The 19085-nt window shown below is 39.7% G+C and overlaps 2 protein-coding genes across 2 annotated transcripts in view; one reads left to right on the plus strand and one right to left on the minus strand.

Annotated features, from left to right (window-relative positions):
• LOC122971300 (neurabin-2-like) overlaps nucleotides 1–8400 on the minus strand; it is a 23964-nt gene extending 15564 nt beyond the window's left edge. Inside the window, exons 1-2 of the mRNA XM_044337884.1 lie at nucleotides 8314–8400; nucleotides 6582–8053 (exon numbers count right to left, since the gene is read on the minus strand). Coding sequence (XP_044193819.1) covers nucleotides 6582–7940 — 1359 coding nt within the window. The 5' untranslated portion in view covers nucleotides 7941–8053; nucleotides 8314–8400. The remainder of the gene's footprint in view (nucleotides 1–6581; nucleotides 8054–8313) is intronic.
• sgca (sarcoglycan, alpha) overlaps nucleotides 8379–19085 on the plus strand; it is a 13186-nt gene continuing 2479 nt past the window's right edge. Inside the window, exons 1-11 of the mRNA XM_044337885.1 lie at nucleotides 8379–8514; nucleotides 12585–12662; nucleotides 12924–13052; nucleotides 13183–13334; nucleotides 14562–14628; nucleotides 14758–14956; nucleotides 15042–15210; nucleotides 17363–17571; nucleotides 18350–18376; nucleotides 18630–18812; nucleotides 18974–19000. Of these exons, the coding sequence (XP_044193820.1) occupies nucleotides 12626–12662; nucleotides 12924–13052; nucleotides 13183–13334; nucleotides 14562–14628; nucleotides 14758–14956; nucleotides 15042–15210; nucleotides 17363–17571; nucleotides 18350–18376; nucleotides 18630–18812; nucleotides 18974–19000 (1199 nt within the window). The 5' untranslated portion in view covers nucleotides 8379–8514; nucleotides 12585–12625. The remainder of the gene's footprint in view (nucleotides 8515–12584; nucleotides 12663–12923; nucleotides 13053–13182; nucleotides 13335–14561; nucleotides 14629–14757; nucleotides 14957–15041; nucleotides 15211–17362; nucleotides 17572–18349; nucleotides 18377–18629; nucleotides 18813–18973; nucleotides 19001–19085) is intronic.

Here is a 19085-nt window from a genome sequence, read left to right on the forward strand (position 1 = left end):
GCAATGCCAGACTCAAAACCACAGACTCCCGTTTTGAAGACTCAAGTTTGCATTCTTACAGTCGCCATCTTGAATTTTTGGAGCCAAAAGTGACCATATTTGGACAAGAGGGTGGAGCTGACCCTAATGCTAGCTGCTAGCTGTCAGCTGCTAACTTAGTTAGCATGGTGCATTTACAGTCTATGGTTAACTGTGATAATGCTAATGATAATTTTTGCTAGCAAAAAATATACAGAAAAAACTGAGCATCTGACTCCCTAGAGGGTCTTCTAGTACAACCAAACGCTGAACAAGACTTTTTAGGCGACCAAAATCTTAGAATTAACCTTCATGAACTGAAAACACACTGAAATAGCGACTGCTACGGCTCGCTACAGCTACACCAATACTCTGTGAATCTGGGGTTACGCCATAGTTACCTTACATAACCAATGTTTGTGATAGCACCCATCTGTCACTCAAAGCAGCCACACCCTTAATTATGCATAACTTTAAGCCTTCATCAAATTTAAACAGGTGAGTTATATAAAAATTCACCCCCTGTACAGTTGTCTTGAACAGGGAAATTAGCTATAGAGACCAAAACCATTTTTTCTACCAGGCTGTAAACATTATTGTATTATTTCTGCTGTAAAGTTGGGCATTCTAACATGGGGGTCTATGGGGATTGACTCGCTTTTTGGAGCCAGCTTCAAGTTGCCATTTGAGGAACTGCAGTTTTTGGCACTTCGGCGTTGGCTTCATTTTGCAGCCCCCGAGGTTGCTGCCTTGTTTTTACCTTGATTGTGAATTCTGAAGTGAATTAAGGTGATTAACATGCATAAAGAAACAGCTGCTCCTACAATCTTAGGGAGTCTCACTGCCCTTAGCATGCTGGAATTATAATCCACTATTATATGATATAGCCTGTTAGAGCCAGAATGTATGGGTGATGCTTAATCACACTGTCATAACACATTCGTAGACCCAAAGAAGCCATAATGATTGCACTTTTCCTCTTCAACAGCTCAAAAACACCACCGTTAATTACTTTCCCAACCACCACAGGTTACAAATGTCCAGAGCCGAAGTGGCAGGTAATTGCTTCTAAATCCTCCTAAAATTGGGGGTTAATCCAGATCCCAGATGTGCAACACGCAGGCAGAAAATAAGGATGTCGCCCTGGCTGCCATCACGTTGGACCACTCTACCCCAGCCAATAAAATGGATATGATGGGTTTGTCATAGTAACGGTTGCATGGCACCAGAGCCTGTCTATTTTGGCAGGCCAGTCTTTGGTCAGCAGTCATGTTTAGGCTTAGCACTGACCCTGGGGAGAGACACGGCAGCATAATAAGGTCAGCCACAGAGGACTGAATAATGCTATAATATGTGGAATGATACAGCAACTATATAACTATATGATGTTTTATATGTTTATTGTATATCACTGTAAACTGTATATATATTGTTATTCATACTATCTTTTTTACATTGTAGTCATTGTATTTTATAATTTACTATAGTTACTATGACTCTTCCAATCCACAATCCTACCTTGTGAATAGGAGGAGGCATTTTATACATTTTCTATGTATTTAATTTTTTTATATGTATATACATGTTAAATTGCTTTGCACATAAGCACGTTGACGTCTATACAGGTCTATATTATTACAATATATATAGTTTTTTAGTTATTTTGTATAGTTATTATATCTATACCTTCCTCTCTGGCTTTTTTTGTAAGTATATTCTATATTTTTGTTACTGTAAACAAATCCCATAAAAATACCAAAACCAAAAGTCCCAAAACTATTAAAAACACTGTTGCACTGGGTGACATCTTCCGTCATTGCCATGAATGGCGACTCTAGTTAATTATTTGTATAGTTTTGCATCTGAAAGTAGTCCCGACAAATGCATGTTTACTCAAATCTGAGTAATGTTTGTTTAAATCTACATGGCCCAGCTGTTAAAGGAAATTATTAACTGTTTTTTTATTAAAGATGAAAGTATGTATTTGTAACCTGTTTTTAAAGATTTGAGTCTTCAGTTGGAACAAATCAGCTTGAGGCTTGTAGCGCCACACACAGGATAGTCTTGAGAGCCGGACTAACACATTGCTGGTTTTAGTCTTGGTATTGACAATAAGAAAAATACAGAATAGCATCATCCTTATCCTTTAATTTCTCATCCCTGGGGATCCATGCAGTATTATCAGAACTAGACAAGCTGTAAAACTGAAGATGAAAACCTTCACCGCTCCATACAGGTGCAGCCTCACAGATCACTGTAACCAGCGTCTATTGTTTTGTTTTTTTTCCCAAGCCTGACATGATTATGGCAGACGAGACAAAACCGCTCTCAGACATCATGACCGAGACATTTCATAACACGGCTTGTTGCAGTAACTGTAACTGCAGGCACATCATGCAAATGCGTGCAACCCACCACCACCACTGCAGGACTGAGAAGTGGGGCAGTGTGACCTTGCTGATAATCTGTCTGGTCTCCCACCCCTCCTCACTGTGAGTAATGCACTGTATGAAATACTGCAGGACCGCTGAGTCTAAGTAATAGACAGTTTGAGGATACCTTGACATATGGTGATGCATTACCTCTCCCTGGGTACTTCCTCGATGGCTGACCCGAGCTATAACACAAACCGATGGTTGCATTTTGGCCATTAATGTTCTCTATTTTGCAGTTTGTGACAGTAACCTTAAAAATAAAAAATGATATTCCTCTGTCTGTTTTTGTCATAATTCAACACCTTCAGATTATTACTGTATAAGAACAGTCATTGTTTGTGTTAATGACACAGTGTGAAAGAAAATCATAGGTGTTCTTTGAGCAGGCTGGCAGGACTGCTGTTCAGAGTTGCGTAGGTAGCAGAAACCCACAAGAAAGTGTGTGTGTGTGTGTGTGACAATGGTGATGGGGGGGGGGGTAAAAAGTATTAGAGTAGGCAAGGTGATGAGTGAGCAAGGTGATTCTGGTGCATGAAAAATAAATCTGATTATTTCTAGTTTGGGGGGAACACAGCACAAATCAAATGGAGATTATCTTACGCTTTTTTTAAAAAAAAAAAGCTCTCCTCCGACAAAAGGATAAATAATTAAAAATCATGGCATGACTACATCATGAAACACAGTAGTATACTGATACTGAACTGATATAACGTGAAGCCAAAACAAACAAGCTCAACGAATAATTAAGACATGAGAGGCCGCTTCCTGTGTTCGGCGAGGAGGTGGCCCTGAAAAGCAAGGCAAGTCTGTGACGATAACAATGCTGCTATTTTTACTAACAGTAGGAGACTGGTGACAAAGAGCGAAAGGGAAAAAAAGAAGGAGCGAGAGAAAAAGTGTCAGGAGGAGCAAACAAAGGGTCTAGTGTGAACTCTACCCGAAGCAGAAATGCTATTTTTGCCAGTTCGAGGAGGACGGAGACAGCTAGACAGACAGACAGTGAGAAGTGTTCGGTGTAAAATCGGGGGACAAAGAAAGACATGCGCCCAGACGTCCAACCGCCATCACCACAACAAGACTTAATTGTGGCCAAAAGCTGAATTGTTGCACAGAGGGGAAATATGCACTAAAAATGGGCACTTCCTGTTTGGGAGAGAAACCAACTGACACTGTGACTTAAGAGCTGGCAGTTATACAGTCGCATGACATTTGAGCTGCATAATAATGCCCCTCCCATTTGACCTCACTACCCCCCCCCCCCCCCCCTCCTCTTTACTCTCATCCACCCCTGCATCAATCTCCATAACAAAGGCCACACTGATACAGTGTGAAAGGACTCAGTAGGAGGTTATTCTCCGATGATGGCTGCAGGGTCACAACCAAATTTTGCTTTTCATCAAAGCCTATGAGTTACGACTTCTTTATCACACCATACATAATGCTTCCTCCGGGTAGCCATCTTTGATCTCCTGAGGATAAAATAATGTGATAGAAGTCTGTTTTGGTTTTTTTTTCTTCCTTTTTCTTCCTGCATTACAATGGCATACTGAGCTCAGACGTGATTTATATGGGATTGATGGGATTTTCAGCATGGCGGACACAGTCTGTATGATCCAAACATTGGGTGGATATTAAAGCCTAGTATTGGCTTATCACAGATATAAGAGTATTTGCATATAATTGGCACACACGCTCATAGAAATTACTGTACATAAACGCTTTAAAGGCTGCATTTCTCACTCTTATGTTTCTTCATTCAAGCTTGAAAACATTTATTTGTTTTTATTTACAGATATTATTTAAGATTTAACGGTACCCTGAGGAGTTTTCATGTACTTTCATCGTTTCTCAACAAAACTCATGGTGTCCATCCTTGGCGCGTGTTGAATGCACTTCCTTCCTCATAGAAACATTTGCAAAGCTATGAATATTTCGTAACCTGCACTGTTTGCGTCTTTTTCCACCATCAACTGCCAATCACAAAAATAGTGCATATGAGCGACGGGGACCCTCATAAACACACTATCATATGCCGAAATTAGAACACAATTGGTTTCACATTAGCTATACTGTATTTATTTTGCCTGTGGGTTTCTCTCTAGTTTGAGGTGGATGGGGCTCTGCTGCAAAAATGTGACACCACATATTTCAGTGCAGCCATCAGAATTAAACCACTTCAATTACAATCAGCTGTTAAAGTATCAAATGTGATTAAATTGTAGCTTAATAATAAATAATAAAATTCAGTTTGGTTGTTTAGTCACAAATGTTAGATTGTACATTTTTTTGCTTCTCTATGACGCAGAGCAACATAAATAAACAGTAATCAAAGTTTAAAGATATTAAGAATTTCACACTCAAACTCTGGTAAGCTGCTTCATCAGGAGACTATAGATGTGGACTGATCGGATTTGACTGACAGTGACGACCCAGACTGACAACCCATCAGCTGTCATCAGATTCTGATTTGAATGTTGCTTAATCCCGATTTGTGCAAAGAATTACGTGACATCACATTTTTAACAAGTGAGCCTCAGTCTCTTCAAACCATACGAGCAGAGAGAAACGCAGAAACCTCTGATGTGAAATAACCGAAACAGTTCGAACACTGGCAGAAAATAATGTTTAAATGTAGGACGTCACTCTCACTAAGAGAGCTGATAAAATATGTTTTCAGGATCCACATTTAAACACACATACATACCATCGTCTAAGATAAGCTAGTTAGATATTAAAGGAATAGTTTGACATCTTTTGCTTTAGAGGAGCTGGTTTTCTGATTTAGTTTTCCTTTGGATGGAGCCAGGCTAGCTGTTTCCTCCTGTTTCCAGTCTTTGTGCTAAGCTAAGCTAACCAACTTCTGGCTGTAGCTTCCTATTTACCATAAAGACACGAGAGTGGCATCAATCTCATCTAACTTTCAGCAAGAAAGCAAATATGTGTATTTTCTCAAAGCATCAAACTATTCCTTTGAAATTCCCTGTTCAGCTCTAAATTGTTTTGCGTCAGTTGATACTCTTTTATAGCCAAATTTGAGTATTTTCTTTATGTTGTTGAAAAAAGGAGAAATCAGCCTATTTGTCATTATCTGTTTGTTTTTTTTTTTAAAACTCTCAGGCTCAGGCTCTAGTGAATATGCACAACTGGACAATGTGCAATGATGGGGAGAGAGCACAAGCAACTTTCGACTTGACTGGTCACAATACAGGACAGGAGCCCTTAGTCACTGAAATGGCTTTCTGCGTGAGGGAATGTGTGTGATGCACAATGTCAGGGCCCACTTCAGCTGGCGGAGACAGACCTAAAGGCAGAGCAGAGCAGCGAGACTGAGCTGGAGAGGATCTGATGCTCTTCTACGGATCATTACACCACCCCCAGACACTAAGAATCAACACTACCTCCTCCTCCTCATATCTCCTCTCTCTCTCTCTCTGTCTCTCACACACACACACATCGGACTGGCCCAAGAGGAGATCACAGTCTTTTTACTCACTTCCTCTATACTCAAACACACAAAAACACTCAGCTCCCCCTACACTGTACGCTGACCTTTCATTGGTCACAGCAGAGTATCCACATCTCTAAAAAAAAAAAAAAAAAACAGGTCTAATTATCCTGGCCCTTTCTGTTCCTCTTCCACCAGCAATTATTTACAGAGGCAGCTTCCACTGCATTTCAGATAAGTATCTACATAGTGGCTCTTTTGGGGCCCATGTCAGCTGCACAGTTGGAATGCAGGGCCATCCGTTAGCAACTGGCTACTGTGGAGGGAGGGTGTTAGTAATGTGCAAAGCCCCATGTTGAAACAGGGTAAAATCAAAATGTCAGCATCATTCTGACACCGGTAAAAGCTGAGTGAGTTCATTAAAACAGCTGACAGTGGTGCTGGCTATCACTGTACCGCAGCAGATAAGCTTTAAGGTCAAGTTCAACCATCCTCTCGACACACAGAATGGAAGAAAAATTCAAAACACACACCACAATAGGGACAAAATTACAATTCAGAAATCTGCACCTCAGCCTAATTAGACTGTGGGTCTTGTCTGAATGATAACATCTTCATGTTTGCATATCTTGTTTATATTAATTCTATGTGTTTTTTTTTTTTTCCAGTGCATATTTCCTCACCTTGATGGGCTCCATGCTGAAGCGGATCTTCCTCGAAGGGGGCGGGTCCTCTTCAGCAGGCAGCCCAGAAATCTCCACACAGCTGGACTCGGGCTCGTAGCGGTCATCGCCCTCATCTTCCTCTTCATCCACCTGGCTTCCTCCAAAGTCCTCCCCGACCGCGCTGTAGGTACTGATATCCACAGAGTCGCGGCCCGACTGGTCGTCTCTGAGCGTCCTGTCGTCCTCTTCTTCTGCATCCCTCTCCCCGTCCCTCATCTCGCCGCCCTTTGAGCTTTGCTTCTCAGCAGCAGTTTGTCCATTCTCCGCAGAGATGTGGATATCACCTTGCAGTGTTTTGCTGCTGGGCTGCTTGGCGCCAGAGTGTTCCTCAAATGTGACCTCAGCTTTGGCCTCAACACCTGCATCTGAAACAGTCTTTTCTCTCTGCTCGTTTGGCTCTCCTACAGTACTGGAAAATTCACTATATGAAGCACTTTGGCCCCCATTAACGCTTTCAGAAGGGGGAGACACCCTCCCCCTGGGGCCCCTTGGAGGCCCCTCTTGGTCCTTCAGATTGCCTAGTTCTTCCTCCTGGTTGCCTGCTGCAAAGGCACTGACCCTCTTTGTGATTATTTTTGAGTTCAACACACCCACCTTGGTGCTGACCCCCCTGGAGGGGAGCGGTGGTGTAGAAGAGAGGCGGTGGAGGTTGTTCCGGAGCTCGGCTGCCCGTTCAAACACAGCACTGAGCTGGCTGACTGTTGGGGACACTGCTTCACTGGTGTCCAGGCTGTCAAGGGACTCTGTGCTGCCATTGAAACGAGCCACCACATCCAACCTGCCATCCTGAAAGCCTGAGGCCTTGTCTGTCTTCAGCAGGACTCTGGTGGTGGCCAGCTTCTCCTGCTGCTGTCTCTCCTGCTGCTGCTCGAAGATGCGGCGGGTCTCCTGCAGCTTGGAGTAGCTGGGTGATGAGGCCCGCTGGTGCCCGTTCTCCGGTTTGGTGTCGAACTTGCTGACGCGCTCGGACACGGTGGATCCGAGCTTCAGCAGCGCGCTGTGGTCCACGTTCTCGTTCAGGCTCCCGGCTCTGGGGAGGGAGAGGCGCACCGTTTTGTCGTTGTTCCTGGCGCCTTCCTCTCCCTCTGCATCGGCTGGGGATGTGGTCTGCATCTGCTGAAACATGTTTTTAATACGATGCACGTTGGAGCCGTACCTGCGCCCTCGGGGGCCCTCCTGCATGTCCCCGTTTGCAGAATTGTCTTTGACGGGTTTCAGGGCCTGCATCCCCGCCTCGTACGCGTTTCTGTGCGGGGATGGGCTCCTGAGCGTGGAGCCAGAGCCGGTGCTCTTGGATGTGGATTCGGTCTTCATCATGGTCAGTCAAGCGTCGCAACGGATGCTCAGCGACGGCATGTCTCCTTTCTCAACTCCCGCTGGCAAATCTGTATTATCCACCAGCAGCCGATTCTAGCGAGGTGGCGCCCAGACTAGACCGGCAGATGGGGAGAAACAAAAACAACAGATCGTATTATAGGCCTGCTTGCATCCGCTGCAATTCTCGTCCAATGCAACGGAGAAAGTGAGCACGATGCATCTGTCATTAGCTCGCTTGCAGTTACAACAATGCAAACCTAACCCTCATGGATAATTGCATTAGCGGTGAAAAAATAATAACAATAATATTTGCACAGAAAAGTAGAACAGTAATGAGCCGCGGATTTACCGCAGCTGACGACAGATTGCTTACGTTTAATCCCTTTTTACAGGCAGCATCATTTTGATCTCTTCATTCTGTGAGCTGCAGATTTCTGGTCCTCCTCTCGTAGCGGCAGAGTGCTGCTGCATGGAGGAGGCAGCCGCTGGGTCATAGTGCCCGTCCATCTCTGCCTCTCTAGTGTACTATGGGCCATTACTGCATACAGTCCTGAGAGGAGTTTCAACCATAAATGTATGTGATGTTGTGAGTATTAGGTATTTCATTTCACATATATTATAAATCAGTGATTCTCAAACAGGAGTACTTACCCCAAGGGGTCCCTCAGCAGTTGCCATGTGGACTAACTTAACCAATCTGAAAAAATATAGAGATTATGACTTGATTGATTAAAAATATATACCTTGATGCTACATGTTGCCATTGAAAGTGGCCCACATGAAAACTAGTTAGTTATAGCCTAAGGACTGTTAAATGAGCTAACATTAAAAGTAAAGTATAAACAGTTAAAATAGCTAAAATATGGCGGAAAAAAGCTTATAGTCTTGGATGAATGGTTGGAATAGCTAAAAGTACTGGATAAACAGTTGAAATAGTAAAGTAAAAGTAATATTAGTGGATAAAATGTTGAAATAGCTAACGTTAGGTAAAATGGCTGAAATAGATTTAAAAAAATAATTATAGCTTGCTTTACATGGTTGAAATCACGAAAAAACAATAGTAGATAAATGGTAAAAACAGTTAAAAGTAAAGGATAACAAGTTGAAATAATGCAGGTTAGCTAAAAGTAGTAGATAAATGGCTCAAGTAGTTAGGTGGGAAGTAAAAGGAATGGTAAAATGATAAGCTAAGTGTTACCGTTAGTGGATACATGGTTGAAATAGCTCAAAGTAGTCAGTGGATACAACAGTTGAAATTATCTAAACGTCATGGATAAATGTTTGAAATTGGTAAAAAGTAATGGATGAATAGCTGAAATATGTATGTAAAAGTAATGGTGAAATGATGAATAAGCTTAAATAGTGGCTAAATGGTTGAAATTGTTAGCCAATAGTAACGGATAAATGGTTGAAATAGCTAAAAGTAATGGTTAAATCAATCAATATTTAGGTAAAAATAATGGTAAAATGACGAATCTTAAAATAGTGAATAAATGGTCGAAATAGCTAATGGATAGATGGCTCAAATAGTTAGGTGGCCTAATGGTAAAATGGTGAATAAGCTAAAAGTAGGTTAACCGTTAGTGTATAATGGTTAAATAGCAGTTAAAATTGATAGTTAAAAGTAGCTGATGGATAAATGTTTGAAAAAGCTACATGTAATGGATGAATGGCTCAAATAGTTATGTAAAAGTCATGGTATAATGACGAATAAGCTTAACATAATGAATAAAAGGTTGAAATAATTAGCCAAAAGTAATGTTTGAATGGTTAAATCATTCAATATTTAGGTAAAGGTAATGGTAAAATAATTCATAAGCTAAAAGTAGTGGATAAATGGTAAACTTCTCTAAATGGTAGAGGTAGGAATGCAAACTTGATAAACTGACCTAAACACTGACTGTTCAAGTTTATATAAAAATATTGTACAAACATCAATTTTAAAATTAAACAGATACATCTGGAACATGACATGTGGTGTAGGTGTAGTCATCTGACAGGACTGCAGAGGACAAAAAAAAGGTTGGGAACCACTATGTTAAAAATTTCACTCATTTTTTTTATTTCTGTTTTTATTTTTATCAAAATTAAAATCATACTTATAATAATGCACTTGAATATGGAACACCCAACCAAGAAAAATAAGCATCACGTCAGCGCAATAAAACAGTCCAGAGACCAGATTTCACCACCCTCCTAACCTATAAGTGCAATTTCACAAACAATAATACAAAAATCCTATTTTTTTTAAACACTCACATAAAATAATGATCACTTACCAGTCATTCAAAAGTCTCGGAGCCCCAGGCTATCAAACTGATGTACAGTAGCTGTGATTGTTAGGGAACTCGACTAGCACTAGGACCCAGTAGACTGTCGGGCACGTCAAACCTCCTTGGCCAATAACACATCCGTTATTAGCGGGCCACATTGTTGCTTCCTGCATTCTGCATCTGTAGCTGATACATACATTAAACATTATCTTTGAAGGTAGACAAAGCATTTCCCGTTTTTTGGGGGGTTGAGAGCTGGTTGTATCTACCCACACCGTTTACGGTTTCTGAATTCTACGGGGGCGGATTTATCTGCAAGGCCAGCACATTCATGCAGCTGTCTCACACATAGGAAAAAAAAAAAACCCACTTTCCCCTTTCTATCATATTCACCTTTATCTCACAGCAGATGAAGGTCTAGTCTGAAGGACATAACTAGATGAATATCGTATTTCCTGAAAGGACTCTTTTCAAACAGGATGTGCATTTTCAGTGTAACAGTGGTGCCATCTACAGCTGCAGCTAGCTTCCCTATGACAGTTTATTAGTAGTAAAACTGTGGATTAGCACAGCAATGTCCTTGAGTCAGTGACTGAGTGAGCAAATTGTGAAGTGAAGGATAAAAGTATTATCTCAATATATAAAGTAGAAAAAACTTTATCACTGCAATATGACATCTGCAGAAAAAAGACACTGTACCCACCATTCCCTCAAATCAGCCCCCATTTCATCATTTTTTGGTGATATTTTGTGTCTCAATACACATTGTAGTCTCTATGTTTACGGTGTATGATGGATTTAGTTATCTGCAACTATCGATTATTTTCTTCATCGATCGCTAAGTTGTTTGGTGCATAAAATGTCATAAAATGGTGAAAAATGTCACTCACTGTCTCCCAAAGCCAAAGGTGATGTCCTCAAATGACTTGTTTTATATTAACAGTCCACAACCCAAAGATATTCAGTTTAATGTCATAGAAGACTAAAGAAACTAGAAAATATTCACATTTAAGAAGCTGGAATCAAAGAATTTAGACGTTTATTTCCTAAAAAAAATGCTCAAAATGATTAATCAATCAAAAATGATTAGTCGATTAATTAATCAATTAATCGACTAATCATTGCAGCTCTAGATTTAGTACCTGCCATTTATTTTTCAGTGCTTCATACTGATAATGTGTATAGTATACTAGTTTTCTACGGTTACTTATCTATAGTATGTAGAGCTGCAACGATTAATAGATTAGTCGATCGACAGAAAAATAATTGGCAACTATTTTGATAATAGTTTAATCACTTTAGGGCATTTTTAAAGCAAAAATGTCAAATAATCATCAGTTCCAGCCACATCATTTGTGAGGATTTGTTGCTTTTCTTAGTCATATGAGAGAGTAAACTGAATATCTTTGGGTTTTGGACTGTTGGTCCAACAAACCAGAAGATGTCACCTTGGATTTTAGGAAGCTGTGAAGGACATTTTTCACTGTTTTCAGGTGTTTTATAGAACAAACGATTAACCGATTAATCGAGAAAATAACCAGCAGATTAATCAGTATTGAAAACAATCCTTAGTTGCAGCTCTAATACTGTGCACTTGTTCTTGTACTTCTTTTTGCTGCTTCAGGCACACTTCCCAGTGCAAATAAATAAATAAAGTTGCAGCAGAGAGACAAAAATAGTTATAGCTGTTGTTGTGTGAGCATGTTTTAGTATTTATTTATTATGTATACAGTATATCTTTGAAATTGCTGTTATTGTCTCCTTTACCCCTTCGAGGAAGGCGGAAAAAGAAAAAGCAGTGAAAATGTGGATACAAAAACAGTCACGAATATCCTCACATGGAGTAGTAATCTCATTACTCACTTTTAGAAATGACACAAGACACACAAGAAATGTATAGATTAGGCCAAGAGTGGAAGAAGAACCTTTACTTGAGCAGAAGTACATCAGTATTATTAGTATTATCAGAAATATACTGAAAACATCAGAAATGAAAGTAACCCTACAGCAGAATTCCCCTTTTGAAAGTGATATATAATATAATGTTGTAGCTGGATTGGTTTTAACTGCTTGTTCATTACATGTTTTGTATGTAAAATCTTCAAAGTAAATATATTAGTAATTCTAGCCATCAGATTCATTTAATGGAGTCAAGTATAAAGGAAATACTCAAGTAAATTTGTACTTAAGTACAGTACTTGAGTGAATGTACTTAGTTACTTCAGGAATGTGATTTTATATCACCGGAAGGATCAATACAGCTCTTCATTTACTCCACACGTTCACACTCAGACTCACAGACTCCCTTCCGGATATCATTAGGTGTGTGTGAGGCAAAAATAGCTCTGACATGTCTTTTTCTGTGACCAAGCCCCTCTCCGCTTGGCTCTGTCAATCACAGGCCAAAACAAGATGGCAGGCTGCAGGAGCTGGGTCCTCTTCTTAACAGGCAAGTTTACTCCTGACGTTATTTAACTTCATGTAATATACAATACTGCCAGGTTCTTGCCTTTGTGATAGTATCTAGTTTGTGTTATTTACATTTGGTCCTGATATCAGCTGTCAAGGATTGTAGGCTTAATTGTTAGAACATCATGCATGTTGTCATATTTTAAAGTTTAAGTTGTTTGTTTGGGGTTTTTTTGCCATTTTTAATCATTCAGCTGAATCATTTGGTGCTTTTTTTTTTTTTTTCTCCACTTCCACATAGTTTGTGCTGTCAGTGTGTTTGGGGCCAATGCAGAGATCAAATTTACCATTCCTGTGGGGAAGTTATTTACATATGAGCTGATGAGAGAGACGTTTCAGAATGACTTTGAACCTCTGTCAAAACTCTACCGTAAGAGCCTGAATCATAAGCAATTCACCAGCTTTTCATTATCAAACACATTTAAGAGATAAACATGTAGTACATTAGTGCATTTTTTCTGTATTTATCTCTCTTTTCTCCCCTTTTGTGTGTTGTATAGCTGGCCGCTTGTATGATGACCCCATGATTTTTAAGTGCAACAGGCAGAATTTCCCAGACCTCCCAGAGTGGCTCCGCTTCACCCAAAGGCACCCCTATGATAACGGCTTCCTGTATGGGACACCAGTATCTCCTGGAAAAAGTATAATTGAGGTATGCAGTCACACTAACAGTGACACAAACCTGAATGAGAATGCTTGATGGTAAATATTCTTACTTTCATTCTGGTGGATAATGCATATAGTGAAATTTTTCCAGCGCAGCTACAATAGAGACAAATCTGAAAATTATTCAGCTGTATGAAACATCATTGGTAAATGTCAGGTTTTGCTGTCAGACCCTTAGAGACAAAAGCGTCGGGCTTCACTCTGGAGCTGCTGTTTTTTGGGGGGGGGGTTTGCATCATCATCAAACATTCATGAAGAAACCTGTCAGAGAAGAAGAAGAGAAGAAGAAGAAGAAGAGATACAAGTCTCTGAAGTGGCACCATAGTCTCAATCAAACAGAATATAATATCTATGGAAAACATGTCACATTTTGGATTCAATCAAAGATTGCAGCTCTACTGTACTCTATCTGATTCAAAACACATATTATATTATGTTATTAAGAAAGAGGGCAGTCTGGGAAATGTAGGAAATAGATAACTAATGCAAAGTATAAGTAAACAAACACAACAACAAGGATGCAGTAAACATTAGAAACAAATAGTGAAAGAATATCTGAGAGTGACATTTTTAAATATTTGGAAACTGCCTTTTTAATTAGGCACCTTTTCTATTACACAGTATAACTATACTGTGTACAGTATAAATTTGACATTTGAGAGCAGTAAAATCACCTCAACCCCTCTCGTTTAGCCTGAAATTATATGGCCTTTCTCAAAGTGACACAGAATATACAAAAAATTGAAATGTTCCAACTTTTTATGTCAACTTTTTTAAAAAATTTGTGCAGCTGATACATATTTTTATACATCAATAGTTAGATTTGACCTGTACTTATTCAGAAATTTTACAATTACCATTCAAAAATCTTGCTGAATTTCAAAATTGATTGAAATCATGACGGCTGTTATGTTCCCCTGTTTTTTGTAACATACGACCATAATAGGGTGTGACTGTGAATGTTTTTTTTCCATAAACAAATAATGTAAAACCTAAAGAATACACTCTCTGCTCTCTGAAAGCTTCATTAAGGATTAATCACCCATTTTGCCCAATTTTTTTATTAATGACTGATGAGGTATTTATGAATGAAAAATTTGTGGTTTAGAAGTTTGGACTAGAGAGAGAGAGTCTGATTATGAGAGGATACTGTGAAGAGTCAGAGTAGGAACAGTATGTAAGGGTTAATAAACTCTCATCCTTTGTCTGACAGATTTATGCCGTCAACAAACGGAGCTATGAAACAGCCAGACAAATTCTCGTAATCAAAGTAACAGCAGGTATGTATGATTTAAATTATTATCACAAATCCATAGCACAGGTATAGTAATAATAAAGGAGTATATGGGACAAAATTCACACAATGACTGTAGAAATGACATGTCGTACACCGTTGCACTCACTCACAGAGGGGATCTTGCCCTATCAAGCTGAGTTCTTCATCAAACTGAGAGAGGTTGAGAAGGTGCTGCCCTCTCCTGTTCAGGATGAAATAAAGCAGGATTTACAGAAGCTGTGGGACACAGAGGCTTTGGAAATTGTCAACATCACCAACGCTCTCGACCGTGGCGGCAGAGTTCCCCTCCCTCTTGCAGGCCACTTTGAAGGGTAAAAAGAGAGTTTTCTGCCAGCTTACTGTAACTTTTATAGCTTTAAAATGACTGTTCCATTATTAAAATCTGATTTGTGTCAGTGTGTATGTGAAGGTGGGGTCGGAGCAGTTTTTCTCAGATTGTCTCCTGAGGGTGCTGACAGCAGAGCATGAGAAGCAGTGCAAAGCGGGGGCCAAAGTCAAGATCCCTGGAGAATGTAACTTCTGCAGCATCCCCAGCAACTGTATCACATGGTGCAAGACTGAGCTGGTGAGGGCTGAAAAGACATATGAATGGTGGTGTGAATTATGAGCAATACAGAGTTTGTAATGTGACTTTTATGAAGGAATTTAGTGTAATATTTCTGGTATAAGTCCTTCTATTTAAATGGCAGAGGTTAGGGATTAGTCCTGAAATGATTAGTCCCGTAGTTCCCAACCAAGGGGTCCCAAAATAAATCTGAGGAGTCAGAAAATGATTAAAAGGGATAAGGAAGAACAATAATTATATTTCTGACTTTTATCTCTTTTTTTTTTTGCTTTTTTCTTGTGAAAGACCAGATACTTTCACCTGTGTGACCCCTAAAAATCAATCAAATGAGGGAAAATCAGTCAACTGACAAACTCACAGCCCATGTCCTCACTGACCTGTTTCATGTCCTCACTGATCTGTTTTGAGGGATAACAAGCCAAAAATGTTGGAAACCACAACAGAAAATGAATCATCTTCTATTTGATAATTGATTCAAGCTGTTAATTTTAGTCCTTTTGCTTTTCTCTATTTTATGTAGTGTAAATTGAATACCTTTTTTCAAAATGCTTATCAGACAAAAACAACCAATTTGAAGATATCAACATAGGCTTTTTAATATTTGTTGATATTTCACAGACCGGTGGTTTGCAACATTTTCATCTTATGGCCTCTTTAAATGACACATTGCGCATGTCAACGAGTTTACAGTCATTTTCAGGGTGTTGCATTTACAATATTTTCAATATTTAGATTTTTTAAGAGGCTGGAAGAGGTTAAACTTTACATTATTTCATCAGAAAAAGGCAAAGCAGTTTTAATTACAAAGCACGTTTCATACACAGAGGTAGATTCAAGGTGCTGTACAGAGAAGTTACAGCAGCACAATACAAAGTTAAAACAACACAATTGGAAAAGAGCAGAATAAAAGAGATAAAATCTGTATAGAAATAAAAATAAAAAATAATTAAGAAATAAAATAAAAGAGTAAAAGAATAAAAATGAATAAATAAAAATATTAAAAATAATAATAATACAATAATAATAAGACCTTGAGTTTTAAAAACATGTAGTTAAAGCTCTTGAGAACGATAAGGTTTTCAATCTGGATTTAAAAGCTGCAAGGGTTGGGGCGTTCCAGCGCCGTGATGCATAATGACTAAAATGAAAGGTTAGAGAAAAGAAAGACAAATGGTCTTATATTATTTTTCTTCCTTATCCTGTTAATCTCGCGGCTCTTCAGATTTTTCTTGAAATTACATTTGGGAGTATTTATCTTACTGCACTGTTATTTCATCCTCCTGTTTAATCTGTTTTATTCTATTTTACCTTATTTTAACCTCTTTTTATATATGTAGGGTTTTTTTTGGACATTTTATGCCTTTATCAGGTAGCAACGGTAGGGCAGTGACAGGAAGGGAGGGGAGATAAGACAGAGACAAGGAAAGACATGTAACAAGGGTCCGCTGCTGGAATCGAGCGGTTATGTGGCATGTGTCTTAACCAGTCGGCTACCAGGGCATGCCTTTATTTTATCTTCTTTTTAACTTTACTCCTTTTAAATCCTATTTTTATGCTCCTTTTTTATGCCTCTGCACCGGTGACAGCTGTGGCCGAAGGCATTATGTTTTCAGGTTGTCCGTCCGTTCCCTTCTTCTGAATGCGATATCTCAGGAACGCCTTGAGGGAATTTCTTCAAATTTGGCACAAACGTCCACTGGACTCAAGAATGAACTGATTAGAGTTTTGTGGTCAAAGGTCAAGGTCGCTGTGACCTCACATAACATGTTTTTGGCCATAACTCAAGACACTTAATACCTTTTATTTAATTCCTTCAAAGTCTTCACTACAGATATTATGAGTCTGGACAGTCATGGATGTAAACTGCAACTTGACTAGTTAGCGGAGGCATACAACCACAAGGTGGTATTTCTAGTTTTCTTAGGGCCTTTTATGTTTCATGTAAAGCACTTTGAATTGCCTTGTTGTTGAAAGGTGCTATACAACTAAACTTGTGACCCTTTGAAGGTGTCTTGACCCCCAGATTGACAACCACTATAGCCCTATTTAGGATACTTAATCAATTGAAAGCACACTAACAATCTTGTCATCTGTGCCTTTGTATCTCATAGTTTATATGACAGAAAACTGGCTCTCCTTTTTCTCCCTGCAGTTTGATCTGTCAAAGCAGGAGCCGACTCCACCTGCTCCCACGGTGGGCTCGGGGATTCTGGAGGCTGGAGGTGACTTCATCCCCCTTGAGTCTCCACCGAGCAGAGACTATTTCCCAGACTACATTGTGACAGTGATCGTGCCCCTGATCCTTGCCATCATCCTGTGTACCCTGCTGGCCTACATCATGTGTTGCAGACGAGAGGGAGTGTATGTATCTATTTTGAACCACTAGTGGAGTAGCCATTTAGATAGCTGTGTTTATTTGGTGAAATTTTGTGTTAGGGTTAGGATAGCTTTCTAATGGATCCTACTAGGGTTAGGGTTAGGGTAGCTTTCTAATGGATCCTACTAGGGTTAGGGTTAGGGTTAGGGTAGCTTTCTAATGGATCATACTAGGGTTAGGGTTAGGGTTAGGGTAGCTTTCTGATGGATCCTACTAGGGTTAGGGTTAGGGTTAGCGTAGATTTCTAATGGATCCTACTAGGGTTAGGGTTAGGGTAGCTTTCTGATGGATCCTACTAGGGTTAGGGTTAGGGTTAGGGTTAGGGTAGCTTTCTGATGGATCCTACTAGGGTTAGGGTGAGGGTAGATTTCTAATGGATCCTACTAGGGTTAGGGTTAGGGTAGCTCTCTAATGGATCCTACTAGGGTTAGGGTTAGGGTAGCTCTCTAATGGATCCTACTAGGGTTAGGGTTAGGGTTAGGGTTAGGGTAGCTTTCTGATGGATCCTACTAGGGTTAGGGTGAGGGTAGATTTCTGATGGATCCTACTAGGGTTAGGGTTAGGGTAGCTTTCTAATGGATCCTACTAGGGTTAGGGTTAGGGTTAGTGGTTAACCCTTCCACTGGGTGTGAGTAGGAATTTAAGAATTCCTGTTATCTGGGTGAACTCACTGTTGAAGCAAATACTCAAAGCCAATTTCAGCTTTTGATTGATCCTGATAAACTGTGACACAAAGGTGACGCATTATTCTTTTTTTCATAGGGCCAAAAGGAATGCAAGGACAAACCAGTAAGTACAAAATGTTGTTCACTGTTGCCAGACTTATACATAAAACATTTTTGCATTGATAAGAAAAAAAACAAAATAGTTACACACTCACAGCCAGATGTCCAAAATGTCTAAAAAGCCAATATTTTAGATTCTTAACACATTTCTGAAGACAAAATATATTTTTCTCTTAATGGTTAAAGGGTATCAGAGCAAAAAACTAAACAAAATATTTTAAACAAAACTAACGTTCTGTACATCCACTTTTCTGCAGGATTCAGTTGTACCACCACCACACTATTCTCGGAAACACAGATGAGCTGAGGAACATGGCAGGAGACCGTGGCACTCCTCCTCTTCCTCTGTCCACACTGCCCATGTTCAACAGCAGAACCGGGGAGAGAGCATCGCCGCTACGGTCTAACAGCCCCAGCATCCCCCTCATCATGGCCCAGCAGTAAGACCCTTACCCACTGACTCTTATTTATTCACAGATCTGCTTTTATTTTTCATTACTAGCATTTGACAGTCAGCATTAGTAGTGATCTAAATGAAACTGATCCTGAAAAGTCAAATCACTTCCTAACGTAGATTTTCTAAAATCTCCTCTTTTCACAGTGATCCCTACGTTGACACACTGCCCAGGTAAAGCCTCTCAGGGGGAGTTTACATTGCATTAAATTACATTACATTAATTCTAGTAAATATTTAGGCTACAATATATTTATAT

Source organism: Thunnus albacares, chromosome 20 (assembly GCF_914725855.1).
Source record: "Thunnus albacares chromosome 20, fThuAlb1.1, whole genome shotgun sequence".
NCBI lineage: Eukaryota > Metazoa > Chordata > Actinopteri > Scombriformes > Scombridae > Thunnus > Thunnus albacares.